At 43.3% G+C, this 15,162-nt stretch overlaps 1 protein-coding gene across 1 annotated transcript in view; it reads right to left on the bottom strand.

Moving 5' to 3' along the window:
- Nucleotides 1-3,549: 3,549 nt before the first annotated feature.
- Nucleotides 3,550-15,162, bottom strand: part of NWD1 (NACHT and WD repeat domain containing 1) — a 125,935-nt gene continuing 114,322 nt past the window's right edge. The window contains exons 20-21 of the mRNA XM_075280473.1: nucleotides 5,928-6,033; nucleotides 3,550-3,848 (exon numbers count right to left, since the gene is read on the bottom strand). Of these exons, the coding sequence (XP_075136574.1) occupies nucleotides 3,550-3,848; nucleotides 5,928-6,033 (405 nt within the window). The remainder of the gene's footprint in view (nucleotides 3,849-5,927; nucleotides 6,034-15,162) is intronic.

The raw sequence follows: 15,162 nt of genomic DNA, 5'->3' as shown, positions 1-15,162 counted from the left end.
TATTATGGAGAATTCTGTTGTAGGATTATAACTTAATTTTTTATAAATTTTAGTGTCCTGTAGTAATGATTGACAGCTGTTAATGTAATCTTCTTTTTTAAGTATGACTGTCTTTCCCCCTTTGTCCGATCTCTTGATTACTATATCTTGATTTTCCTTCAGCTGTCTCAAGGCCATATTCTCCTTATGCGACATATTGTATCTATTTTTCCCTTTTTGTTTTTTAATTGATTCCTCTAATTTTCTAAGATCTTCTTCCATTTTATTTTGAAATAAAAGATAGCTATTGGCTCTTGATTGTACCGGATAGAATTTAGGATTGGATCTTTTAACAGGTAATCTATCCTCTGATTTTGTATGATACAGAAAAGGACCTATCCAACCAACTTCTACAGAAGTATCAAATGGATAAAAGGATCCGCGCTTACCAACCGTAGTTCTTGTTGCATTCGTTTATTAAAGCCTCACACACAACGCGTTTCGAAACCGGAAGCTGGTTTCTTCTTCAGGTGCACAAAGGATCTGCGTCCTCCCCTTCTGTGTTCTCTTCTTTGGTCGTCATGGATGATGCATGCGCAGTCGGCTCTGGCTGCGAGACCATGTTACTGCGCATGCGTCATCCATGACGACCAAAGAAGAGGACACAGAAGGGGAGGACGCTGGATATGGCAGTTTCGGCAGCAATGGGGACGCCTCCATCGGCATGTTAGCGCTGGGGCACGCCCTCATTGCTGCCGGACACTCAAAACAAAAGGTAGGAGACGAATAGCCTTTCTTAAGGCTATTCCGACGTGGTCAGTAGAAAAAAACATCTTTTAATGGTAGAATCCCTTTAAGCAATGTATTTAGGAAAAATCTTAAACCCACATAAACTAGCAGTATAGATAGGATCCTTGAGATGGGACAACCCCTTTAAAAGGATTCTATCATTAAAACAACATTTTTTCTTGATGACACGTGGGAATAGCCTTAAGAAAGGCTATTCTTCTCCTACCTTTAAATGTCCTCTCCGCGCCGCCGTTCAGTAGAAATTCCGGTTTTTATCTGTATGCAAAATGAGTTCTCTCGAAGCACTCGGAGCTGTTCCCAGCACTCAAACAGCACTGGGGGCGTCCCCAATGCTGCGAGAGATAGCCGACTGCGCATGTGTAGAAGTTTGAAACCAACTCCGGAAGAAGACGTGCAGAGAGGCCGTTCCTGAAGAAGATGGAGGCGACACTGGAGTTTCTCTCGCAGCATTGGGGACGCCCCCAGTGCTGTTTGAGCGCTGGGTCCCACCCCCAGTGCTGTGAGAGAACTCATTTGCATACAGACAAAAAACGGATTTCTACGGAACGGCGGTGCGGACAAGACATCTAAAGGTAGGAGATGAATAGCCTTTCTTAAGGCTATTCCTACATGTCATCGAGAAAAAATTGGATTTTAATGATAGAATCCCTTTAAGATTTCTAAAATTTGTAGTATAGAAGATACTCTGCTTATCATGCTACATTCACATGAACACTGAAACATTGTGCTAGTTGCTGAAAAATAAGTAGTAATCATGAATGTTTATGCAATTATGTCCAACTGGAAAAGTGCAATGACACAATAACTATATACAGAGAAATATGCACACGGAATAAATACAGTAAAATTATACAGCATACATTTCATATATTTCCTACCATATGGGGAAACTATATATAGATGATAACTGTGGTGTTATAGAGTAATAAACAGAGTAACTACCATAGTATGTGTAATTATAATTCAAATATCAATGTAATGATAAGGGGTTAGTCTGATGGTGAGGACATTTGCAAGCAGTACTGTATCAGAAACTATGCCAACCCAAAGTGCCAATAACAGCACTTTATTGCAAGGAAAACTGAGACATTGGTGGCCATTGGCTTCCACAGATGGATAGGTTTTTACAACTGCAAGACTGGATGCATTGCTTGCCCTCATACTATAAGTAATAATTGCAGCATTCTCAGAGTCTCAATGCAATTCCATTAATTTACATTACTAAAGGATAAAGCCAGATACCAATAATCATGTACTCTTGGACTCAACTTTACTTGCTCCTATGCAGCCCTCACTAATCTGGTGAAAGGGGGGGGGATGTCTTACTCTGTTAAATGTTATACCACTTATATGATTGCAGTTGTAGAAGTGTGGAAGACCTTTGAGTGTTTGTGGGGAGATGGGGATGACAACACCCATTGGTCACCTCCCTGGAGGAATGTTACTCTTCCAGAACTGAAAAAAATCTTCCTGATTTTAAATTCTGCTCCAGAAATGTTCTGAAGTACTTCACTCACCTTTAAGAGTCTCAGGCAGGAGTTCTGTCTCCTGTATTCTAGTCACTATCAGTATCTCCAGCATAGACATGGGAGCAATAGGGAGCAATTTTGGGGGAATCTAGTAACCTTGGAAAGCGGCGCATTGGAATCTATGGTAAGATGGGAGCACCTCTATAAACCGATTTCCTCATCATAAAGTTCCCCTTTAAATAAATTTCTTTTTACACTGACAGAGAGATATTCTGACCCTGAGCATCAGCTATAGGAACTGTCCACAACCTGGAGATCCAGTAGTTATTTCTAGAGACCAGCTTATACAAGTTAAAAAGTTGCACAGGGTGTATCTGACTCTGGTAAATGTATAAATTGAGAAGTGACTCTTTCACTCACTGGGGGGAACTATTCTACATATGATTTGGGATTGTGTTGTTACTTGGTTATTTTGGTCAGATGTGCACAGCTTTATTAATACTGCTGTGGCCTCCCAGGCATTTGCACTCCGGAAGTCAGTTTCTTAGGGCTTGTAAAGGAAATTATTCCCACCAAGTATGGTTGGAAGTTACATAGACTTCTTCTTTTCTATGCGAGGAAATCCATACTACACCACTGGCAAGCCTAATTGACTTGGATTTAAACAGAAATTGACATATGCAGCTAGAGGAGTTATGAAGATATGGGACCCCTGGGTGAGCAGACAACAGCTGGTTCCCCTCCATAGTGTTGTTATGGCATGGTGGATGAGCGATGTAGTGTAATTTGGTCTCCAGGTAGAGATACAATGTTATTTTTTGAATATGTTATGCATATTTCACATATTGTGATCGCCTGTATTACTTCAACTTGGATTGCTTGCAGTTTATTTATTGTGAGAATCTGGTGGAATGTATATGTCTTGTTATTTGTACTGGTTGGTTTCCTACATTCAAATTCAAAAATGAAAATAAAATACAGCTCTATCCACTGTGTAGTGGTCGTGCAGATCTATTCCCATTCGAAGGCTATATTCACACAGGCACATAACATCTGTGTGTCCACAACTCCATTCACTGATCTCCCCAATTTTCATCTGTTGTATTTTGAAGCATTTTTGCACAAATGGTCCAATTCTTTTGGTCACATAAAATAAAGGAAATGGTCATATTACAGCTCTTGTGTTTATTATGCAGTGCCTTGATGATAGATCTCATGTGAGGACACTATTTTATTCTAGATCCTGTGTCTCAAGATTCCAAATGGCACAACAGCTCCTATAGGAAGAAAGTTAAACAATGTTGCATATTTGTGAAGATTTAGCAGTTTGTTCCTTGCATTTAAACCATTTCTTTTTTGTTTTTGCCTCCGTTTCAACCGCCATTTTATTCGTGTCCTTGACCTTCTTAGATTTAACAGTACATGTAGACTTGATGTTCTGTAATGGGTTGTACTTGGGGCTTACAGTTTTTGGGCATTGAAACTTCTCCTGAATCACATATCCCAGTCTTGTGGTTCCTATAAATCCATCAGGGGTGGAAACAAGACGAGTGATGGTTGCATATACATATTGTACTGCAAGCAAAGAACCTGTTTGACAACAGATAGCATTTTCAGACACACCATCCTAAATGTAAAATGTTTATAGATATGTATCCCATAACTATTATATATATATATATATATATATATATATATATATATATATATATATATATATAATATGTATGAATCAGTTTGTTAGCAGCCTTATTATCTTCTACTTTAATTTATTTACAACAGACATGGGGACAAGGAATTTTTAAACTCAACTTTGCTGAAGTCTGCATTGCTGTATAATTTGTGCAAAATTTATCAAATTTTGCAAAGTGTTTGATATATTTGGTGAATATACACCGCACTGTTCCCAATAGCGTGCGCGCGTGGGCGGCCACTCACCTATTGCAGCCGCCCCACTCAGCCAGAATTAATGCCCGCGCACTCAGGTGGACAGACAGCAACCAACGGATTGCTGTCTGTCCTCCTAAGCCCTGAGCAAAACCCAACCGTCCCGATTTCGGCAGGAATTCTCAATTTCGGTGATGTGTCCCGCGGTCCCGGTTGGAGGGAGGTATGTCCCAATTTCAACTCAGATCTGTGTTGAATACATACGTGACTAAAGCAAGCTCCTTGCTTTGCCGCTGCATTCTGGCTAGTGGCTGTGTACACGCGATCTGATGACGTCACATCGCACCTACAACAGTATTAGCGAGACTGCGGAGAGAGCGGCGCGGGAGCAAGGAAAAGGTGAGTGTAATGTGTGTACACATTGAGGTGGAACATGAAACTGGAGGCAGATGAAGGGGGGGGACGACATGAATCTGGGGGCAGAGATGGGGGGACATGAATCTGGGGGCAGAGATGGGGGGACATGAATCTGGGGGCAGAGATGGGGGACATGAATCTGGGGGCAGAGATGGGGGGACATGAATCTGGGGGCAGAGATGGAGGGGGGACATGAAACTGGGGGTAGATAAAGGGTGTATGAAACTGGGGGAGAGATAGAGGGGGGACATATCATTTACGGGTGACTGTAGGAGGATTATATTGTGTGGGAGTACGTGAAAAATGAATGAGAATGGACAGAGTCAACATAAAAGTGGGCGGAGTCAAAGTTGCAGCGGCGCGCTGTGCGCGCCACACATTTTGTCCCTCTTTCTACTTTTCAAAAGTTGGGAGGTATGCCTGAGTGCCAGGTCGCCCCGTCACTTTCCTCAGCACCAATCACGCTGTATGGTACACTGAGTGTGAAGTAACATACAGCGTGATTGGCTCATCACCACAACCTAATCTGCATGTCATTACTACTGGTGGTACTGTTTGGCCATCAGGTCGCCCATCAATGACGGAGCCTTGCCCAGCTCACTAGCTGTTCCGCTCAGCAGCTTCCAGGGCTTAGAGGGAACATTGATACACAGTCCAGTCACATTAATGTGACCACCTGTCAAAATCCAGAATAACCACCTTTCGCACAGCGGACCACTGCGAGATGTGCAGGTAGAGAGGGGATATTATGATGATGTTCACTGGGATGTTGAGCCATGCCGACTCCAGTGCCGTGGCCAGTTGCGCTAGGTTACGCAGTTGAGCATCTATGGCGCGAACAACCCAATTGAGTTGGTCCCACAGATTCTCGATTGGGTTCAAGTGCAGGGAATTGGCTGGAAGTACGGTAAACTCATCCTGTTGCTCCTCTAACCACACACATACACTGCAAGCTTTATCACGGGTTGCATTGTCCTGCTGGTAGATGCCATCATCCTGAGGAAAAACAATTCACATGTAGGGGTGAACATGGTCTGCAAGGATAGATGCATATTTGAGTTGATCCATCATGCCTTCCACAATGATGAGTGCACCTAGATGGCTGATGACACGTGCCTTCTGTGATTGGTTATTTAACGTTGACGTCAAAAGTAGACAGTGGTCACATTAATATGACTGGACTGTGTATAAGTCAAATACTTATTTCCTAAGAATTTGAATCCACTTTTGCGACTTTTTGAAAAATCGCAGTTGATAAATCTGCAATACAGACAGCTAGACAGTCTAACCACATTCACTTGATCAATTGCCCCGAAAATGTTTTAGTAAAACAAGGGTTTAAAATTGTCACACAGATTATCTCACCATTTGATACATCCCACACTTTGATCGCTCTGTCCTGAGATCCAGTATAAATATAACAATCATCGAGCGAGAAACAGGCACATTCAACACCTTGGAAGTAGAAGCCCTGCAGGAAATGTAATAATAGCTTAGACTTTTTCTTACTCTAAACATACACACATAGATTAGGTAGAAAGACAGACAGACAGACATGTGATCACTATTTTTAACAGTTAAAACAGCTAAGGTTAAGGCCCCACATGGTGTGAATGCCCTGAAAAGTGGATGGGATTCTAGAAAATTCCATCCACACATTGCTTTAAAATACGCCCAGCGGACATGAAACAGTTTTGGAAATCTCAGTATGTCAATTATACCTACAGAAACACCAGTGGTTTCCCTATAGGTATCATTAAAGCAGAAAGTCCACAGAGGAATCATCTGTGGACTTTGTGTGACTACCACTACGTGAAAAACCATGATGCGTTGCCACCATGTTTTTTGCCACAGCGCTTTTTTACTGCAGCCAGCTACTTGGGGCCTTAGTCCATGGCAGTACATTTATGGCTTGGTTCACATCTGCACTCGTTGCCTGTTCAGGAATTCATACCGACCAGGGCCCATGGTAGCCTTAATATGCCCCTGATTAGGCGTATCTCTTACCCTCCTTGTGCCAGAATCTTAAATCTATGCCAGCTAGAGGGGAGGGCCAGAATTCTTTCAGCCAAGCTCCTTTTCACATACCCACTTTTGGAAAAAGCAAATCAGCTGAAAGTTGCAAGTGATATCACAAAAACAGCATTAGGGTGCATTCACACTGAGTAAACGCTAGCTTATTCTGAACGTAAAACACGTTCAGAATAAGCGGCGTCTAAAGCAGTTCCATTCATCTCTATGGGAGCCGGCATACGAGCGCTCCCCATAGAAATGAATGGGCTGCTTCTTTCACTCCGAGCAGTCCCATTGAAGTGAATGGAAAGTGTACGTGTACGCTCCGGCATGAGCAGAGCTTGCCGTACACGCCGGCACTTTCCATTCACTTCAATGGGACTGCTCGGAGTGAAAGAAGCAGCCCATTCATTTCTATGGGGAGCGCTCGTATGCCGGCTCCCATAGAAATGAATGGAGCTGCTTTAGACGCCGCTTATTCTGAACGTGTTTTACGTTCAGAATAAGCTAGCGTTTACTCAGTGTGAATGCACCCTTAGGTAAAATGGAGTGTAATTTGGAGCATTTACGGAGCGTATACGTAAACGCTCCAAATTACACTCCATTTTACTCCGTGTGAATGCACCCTTACTCCGAAATTTCAACTTTTTGCTAACGTATGTATGACATTTTATGCCATAATCCTTTAGAGTATTTCTACAATCCCAATTCGAGAAAAGTTGGGATGCTGCTTAAAATATTAAGACCAAATGCTGGAATTTTGGGAGAGGTTGTCCTATTCTAATCTATGGCTAAGGCCCCAGGGGCCAGAACTGCATCGCTAAAACGCTGCGAGAACAACCACGGTGTGAACGCATTGCTGTTCTTCCTGCAGCGCTTTGAACAGAAAGTTCACGGAGTTTTCCTTCGTGGACTTTCTGTTACAATTATATCTATGGGAAAGCCGCCAGCGTTTCCATAGATATACAGTGGGGCAAAAAAGTATTTAGTCAGTCACCAATAGTGCAAGTTCCACCACTTAAAAAGATGAGAGGCGTCTGTAATTTACATCATAGGTAGACCTCAACTATGAGAGACAAAATGAGAAAACAAATCCAGAAAATCACATTGTCTGATTTTGTAAGAATTTATTTGCAAATTATGGTGGAAAATAAGTATTTGGTCACCTACAAGCAATCAAGATTTCTGGCTCTCACAGACCTGTAACTTCTTCTTTAAGAGTCTCCTCTTTCCTCCACTCATTACCTGTAGTAATGGCACCTGTTTAAACTTGTTATCAGTATAAAAAGACACCTGTGCACACCCTCAAACAGTCAGACTCCAAACTCCACTATGGTGAAGACCAAAGAGCTGTCAAAGGACACCAGAAACAAAATTGTAGCCCTGCACCAGGCTGGGAAGACTAAATCTGCAATAGGCAACCAGCTTGGATTGAAGAAATCAACTGTGGGAGCAATAATTAGAAAATGGAAGACATACAAGACCACTGATAATCTCCCTCGCTCTGGGGTGCCACACAAAATCTCACCCCGTGGGGTCAAAATGATCACAAGAACGGTGAGCAAAAATCCAAGAACAACGCGGGGGGACCTAGTGAATGAACTGCAGAGAGCTGGGACCAATGTAACAAAGCCTACCATCAGTAACACACTACGCCGCCAGGGACTCAGATCCAGCAGTGCCAGACGTGTCCCAATGCTTAAGCCAGTACATGTCCGGGCCCATCTGAAGTTTGCTAGAGAGCATTTGGATGATCCAGAAGAGTATTGGGAGAATGTCCTATGGTCTGATGAAACCAAACTGGAACTGTTTGGTAGAAACACCACTTTACATGTTTGGAGGAAAAAGAATACTGAGTTGCATCCATCAAACACCATACCTACTGTAAAGCAAGGGGGTGGAAACATCATGCTTTGGGGCTGTTTCTCTGCAAAGGGGCCAGGACGACTGATCCGGGTACATGAAAGAATGAATGTATCGTGAGATTTTGAGTGCAAACCTCCTTCCATCAGCAAGGGCATTGAAGATGAAACGTGGCTGGGTCTTTCAACATGACAATGATCCAAAGCACACCGCCAGGGCAACGAAGGAGTGGCTTTGTAAGAAGCATTTCAAGGTCCTGGAGTGGCCTAGCCAGTCTCCAGATCTCAACCCTATCGAAAACCTTTGGAGGGAGTTGAAAGTCCGTGTTGCCAAGCGACAGCACCAAAACATCACTGCTCTAGAGGAGATCTGCATGGAGGAATGGGCAAACATACCAACAACAGTGTGTGCCAACCTTGTGAAGACTTACAGAAAACGTTTGACCTCTGTCATTGCCAACAAAGGATATATAACAAAGTATTGAGATGAAATTTTGTTACTGACCAAATACTTATTTTCCACCATAATTTGACAAAAAATTTTTACAAAATCAGACAATGTGATTTTCTGGATTTGTTTTCTCATTTTGTCTCTCATAGTTGAGGTCTACCTATGATGTAAATTACAGACGCCTCATCTTTTTAAGTGGTGGAACTTGCACTATTGGTGACTGACTAAATACTTTTTTGCCCCACTGTAACTGACATGCTGCAATTTTCAAAACTACAATTTTCAAAAGCGATTTTTTCTGCAAAGTGGACATGGGATTCACATGAATCCCATCCACTTTGCAAGTACTGTAAAACGCCGTGATATTTACCACGGCGTTTCCACTGTGGCCAAATTGCAGCGTTTCTGGCTCGTGGGGCTCCAGCCTAATGTAGGATTCTAACTGCTCATCAGTTCCGAGTCTTCTTTTGACAGATCTTTAGTTTCATAATACGCCAAATTGTCTCTATTGTTGAAAGGGCTGCAGGCACCTGGACCTGGATTTGCTTCTGTCAGGCCATGCTGTGGTGATGGATGCAGTATGTGATTTAGCACTTATTGATATATTCAGTGCAAAGCAACTGAAATACCATGGGTGTCTAGTAGAGATCACCATATCAAAAAGAATAAACACCCAATAATGTATAATAAAACTACAAATTTTATTAATATCATTAAAATGATAACAAGACTGATAATATAATCACAATATCCAAAATAAATAAGAAGGAACTATATAATACCCACACCAGGTGGTTACAAAGGTACATTAATAAATAACCATACAGTGAAGATATGAGGTCCATATACAAAAATGAATAATAGGCACAAACCAATGGGTATTATGAAGACATGCTATATATATACTGTTATATAAAGTAATACCTAGATGAATGAAGACATAAACCCCTGAATATGCCAAAATACAAGCATAAAGGACCCCCATAGATATACAGTATCTATAATGCCAGAACCATCAGGTACAACATCCCCCCCGACGTACGTTTCGCCCAAAAATGGGCTTTGTCAAGAGAAAAGGAGTTATGGGGCATGTAAGTATATATAGAAGAGTAATAAATGTATAATAAAGAACAGGTTCGCTGGTAAGAAACAAAGAATCACCTATGAGGAGAGCGCCAATGAACTGACTCCAGCTTGTGTGTAGATCGATATGAAAAGAAAATGGAGGAAATGAGTCCCTATGCGCATGCGCGGACTCCATTCTGTCACTACAGGTTCAATGAAGGAAATCACTTCCAAAATGGCCACCACGCATGTGCGAAATGATTATAAATGTATAATGTATTAAACTATGGAGCATGGAAGCAGCGCAAAGCATAAGAATAATAGCATATCTTCAAAATTACAGACATAATCAGCACATATACAACCTATAAAATCATCATAATGACAATTTACCTAATATATGTGAATAAGTAAGTGTTACATATAAGACCTCATCCTTTGAAAGAGCGGCTCGTGATTAAGCGGTTATGATAAGAAAATCATCATGCGAGGCTACAATAGAGCAAGGGCATCAAATCGTGCTGATCTTATTAAGAAAAAGAAACCGTCTACCCCTAATTGCAATTCATCAACTGGTAAGGTTACGCGTCATTGCTCAAGTCACTCCCAGTCCCAGAATGGGCAATTGGAAAAAGACTCTGGCCCAAAAAAAAAAGCCATTGGATTTTTACTTTAAAAACTGTTAAGGGCTCGTTCACATCTGCGCCCGGGAGTCTGTTCTGCAGGTTTCCATTTCCTGCACAAAACAGAGCAGGAGACGGAAACGATGCTATTATTCTTATGCTCTGCACTGTTTCCGTGCTCCATAGTTCAATACATTATACATTTATAATCATTTCGCGCCTGCGCGGTGGCCATTTTGGAAGTGATTTCCTTCATTGAACCTGTAGTGACAGAATGGAGTCCGCGCATGCGCATAGGGGCTAGTATTTTGGCATATTCATGGTTTTATGTCTTCATTCATCTAGGTGTTACTTTACATACCAGTATATATAGCATGCCTTCATAATACCCACTGGTTTGTGCCTATTATTCTTTTTTGTATATGGACCTCATATCTTGTATGGTTATTTATACTATATGGTTATTTATTAATGTACCTTTGTAACCACCTGGTGTGGGTATTATATAATTCCCTCTTATTTATTATTAGAGATGAGCGAACACTAAAATGTTCGAGGTTCGAAATTCGATTCGAACAGCCGCTCACTATTCGAGTGTTCGAATGGGTTTCGAATCCCATTATAGTCTATGGGGAACATAAACTCGTTAAGGGGGAAACCCAAATTCGTGTCTGGAGGGTCACCAAGTCCACTATGACACCCCAGGAAATGATACCAACACCCTGGAATGACACTGGGACAGCAGGGGAAGCATGTCTGGGGGCATAAAAGTCACTTTATTTCATGGAAATCCCTGTCAGTTTGCGATTTTCGCAAGCTAACTTTTCCCCATAGAAATGCATTGGCCAGTGCTGATTGGCCAGAGTACGGAACTCGACCAATCAGCGCTGGCTCTGCTAGAGGAGGCGGAGTCTAAGATCGCTCCACACCAGTCTCCAAAAAAAAAAGTATAAATCTGGTATCTATGTAATTGTACCTACCCATAGAAAACTGGTGGCATGTCATTTCGACTTCACAGTGAACACTGTACAAACAAAACCCGTCAGAAAATGGTGCAAAAAAGTTATGGTTTTTGGAAAGTGGGGAGTAAAAAACAAAAGTCGCTAAATGACTTCGGTGGGAAGGGGTTAATGCAGTGCCACCCGAGGGTCTATAGATCATAATCATTCAATATTAGCCATCGGCCTTGTCCCTAGTGCATGTGGATTTATCCAGATTCTCTGAATCTTTTCAAGATATTATGTACTGTAGATGATTGATTATTCAAAGTCTTTGAAATTCTACATTGAGGAACATTTTTCTGAAATTGTTCTACAATTTGTACATTCTGTTTTCACAAATTGGGGATTCTCTTACCATCTTTGCTTCTGATCGACCCTGCCTCTCTAACATGCTCCTCTTATCACCTGACCCTGCAGTCTTTTTTCATTAGTACCACTTTAGTACTAGTTTTATAGCAATTTGTTAACCCTGTGCTACCATTTTGGAGATGTGTTGGTGCCATCGGTTTCTAAATGAATTAATTTATTCATATAAAATAGAAATTTCTAACTTTCAATATCTGGTATGTGTTCTGTGTTCTGTTATGAATATTGTTATATGAGATTTCCAAATCATTGCATTCTTGTTTTCTTTTCTTAGTTTAGATTGTACTCGGCATCCCAACTTTTTTTTTGGAATTTGGGTTGTAACTAGAGATGAGCGAACAGCGTTCGATCGAGTATATGTTCGAACGAACATCATGCTGTTCGCAATGTTCGATTCCATACGAACACCGTGTTGAAAATGCACTTACAGTTCGATTCCCCTCCCACCTTCCCTGGCGCTTTTTCTGCACCAATAACAGCGCAGGGGAGGTGGGACAGGAACTATGAAAACGGAGGCTTTGAAAAAACTAGGAAAAAGCCATTGGCTGCCGAGGACATGTGACCTCAGATTCAAATGAACAGGCGTCATCAGCTCCGATTCATTCTCTGCTTGCACTTAGTTAGAGAGAGACATCTGCTGAGGGCTAGTTAGGTTTTAGATTCTGCTAGGCAGGAATATCAAAGAAGAAGAACCACAACAGCTCTTTTAAGAGCTACACTAAAGGGAGAAGCTGAAACAAGCTTGGTGCAGTGTCTACCCACAAACGCTAAAGTGGGATTCACAGCAATTAAGCCATGCTGTATCTGCGCAACCCAGCTTTCCGCGGTGGGGATTAAGCTAAGTGCGATACACTGAAATTGTATGCCAATATACCCTATATATGCTTAATCCAGGTTGTCACGGTGTGTACCCACAAAAAAAATCAGTGGGATATACATTCTAATTATCAGGCTATATACGCTTCATCCAGGTTGTCACAGTGTGTACCCACAAAAAATCAGTGGGATATACATTCTAATTATCAGGCTACATACGCTTCATCCAGGTTGTCACAGTGTGTACCCACAAAAAATCAGTGGGATATACATTCTAATTATCAGGCTACATATGCTTCATCCAGGTTGTCACAGTGTGTACCCACAAAAAATCAGTGGGATATACATTCTAATTCTCAGGCTATATAAGCTTCATCCAGGTTGTCATGGTGTGTACCCACCAAACCATCAAAAACATCTAAAAATGCACAAGGCTACCGGTAAGGGATGTGGATGAGGCCGTGAGCGGGGGCGTGGGAATGCTGCTGGGGAGCAAGGTCGCGGTGAAGCCACAGAGCATTCCGTGCCTACTCCTCAGGGGCAGCAAGCATTGCACTTTTCCGCAGTCCCCGGCTTGCTGGCCACATTAAGTAGGGTGCAGGGCACAAAACCAAAGTAGGTCAGAGCACCAGGAACATGTGTTACAATGGCTGGCGGATAATGCTTCCACCACATTATCCCCCAGCCAGTCAGCCTCTACCTCAACTCCTCCTCCTACACAACATTCTGGTCAGGCTTCCTCCCAAAATGCCCAATCTTCCCAGCAGAGTAATCCCAACTTTCCCTACTCCCAGGAGCGGTTCTCTGGTCCTTTAACTGTCCCTCTCCCTGTCCCTCCATTTCCTGATTCCACGGAGCTACCAGACGACTTTCTGTGTCCAGATGCCCAAACACTGGAGTCTCCTCTATCTCCTGTTGATTTTGTAGTGGTTGACCAGCAACCCACCCTCAGTGATGATGACGAGACACAGTTGACATCAGGGCAGCCTGTTGCCATGTGCGGTGTGCAGGAGGAGGAGGCGAGAGCGGAATTGGCAGAGGAGGTGGTGGACGACAAGGACACTGACCCGACCTGGACAGGGGGGATGTCAAGAGGGAAAGCAGTGTCGATGTTGAGAGATGTGCAGCACCAAAGCGGGTAGCTAGAGGCAGTGAGGCAGAGGCAGAGGTCAGCTGCTTCGCCGAAGCCAGGCCACACCCAGAATGGCCCAAGATGTTCCCTATTATAGCCAGCCCAGAAAAACTCCCCCATCAAAGGCACGTTCCTCGATGGTGTGGAGCTTTTTCAGGGAATGTGCGGAAGACAAATATAGTACGTTTTGCACAATTTGCCACTCGAAACTGAGTAAGGGCTCTGAAAAGAGCAACGTTTAGTCCACTTCCATGCGCCGTCATTTGAAATCCAAGCACTGGGCTCAGTGGAAGAGAGCAAACACAGGACAATCGTCGTCCAGTGTTGCCGCCACTGCCTCTCCCACTGTTGCAAGTGCTGACGCTGCATTCCAGAGCACCAGCCAGGACACTGCAACATCTGGCTCCGCCACTTTGGGGACTTCTCCCTCATCCTTCCCTGTTCCTGTCTCAGCTCCTTCTCCTGCACCTTCATGCACCTCCTCCCAGCAACCCACCATCTCTCAGACATTTGAGCCCAGGCAAAAATACAGCGCTAACCACCCACATGCGCAAGCCTTGAATGCGCACATCTCCAAACTCTGGGCCCAGGAGATGTTGCCGTTCCGGCTTGTGGAAACTCCGTCTTTCTGGGACCTGATGGCAAGTGCGGCACCTCGCTATGCCGTCCCTAGCCATCACTACTTCTCCTAGTGTGCCGTCCCACGCCTTGCACCAGCACGTATCATTCAACATCAGGCGGGCCCTAAGTTCCGAGCTTTGCACAAAGGTCCACTTGACTACCGACGCGTGGACAAGTGCATGTGGACAGGGATGCTACATTTCACTGACGGCACACTGGGTGAATGTAGTTGAGGCTGGGACTGGGTCAAAAACTGGACCAATGTACCTTGTCTCCCCACCTATCATTCCTGGCAGGGGCTCTGAAACAACACCCTCCTCCGCCGTTAAATTGACTCCAGCTACGAGCTGGAAATGTTGCAGCACTGGCATGGGTAGACGTCAGCAGGCCGTGCTGAAGCTCATCAGCTTGGGGAACAGACAGCACACTGCCTCTGAGGTGAGGGATGTCCTCCTCGATAAGACAGCAATATGGTTTGAACCGCTGTACCTGGGCTCAGGCATGGTCGTGTCTGATAATGGCAGGAATCTGGTAGCAGCTCTGGAGCTTGCCAGCCTCCAACATGTTCCATGCCTGGCCCACATCTTTAACCTAGTGGTGCAACGTTTTTTAAAGACATACCCAAATGTGCACGAGCTACTGGTGAAAGT

Source organism: Leptodactylus fuscus, chromosome 1, assembly GCF_031893055.1.
Source record: "Leptodactylus fuscus isolate aLepFus1 chromosome 1, aLepFus1.hap2, whole genome shotgun sequence".
Taxonomy (NCBI): Eukaryota; Metazoa; Chordata; class Amphibia; order Anura; family Leptodactylidae; genus Leptodactylus; species Leptodactylus fuscus.
This window is presented reverse-complemented; position numbering and strand designations above follow the sequence as displayed.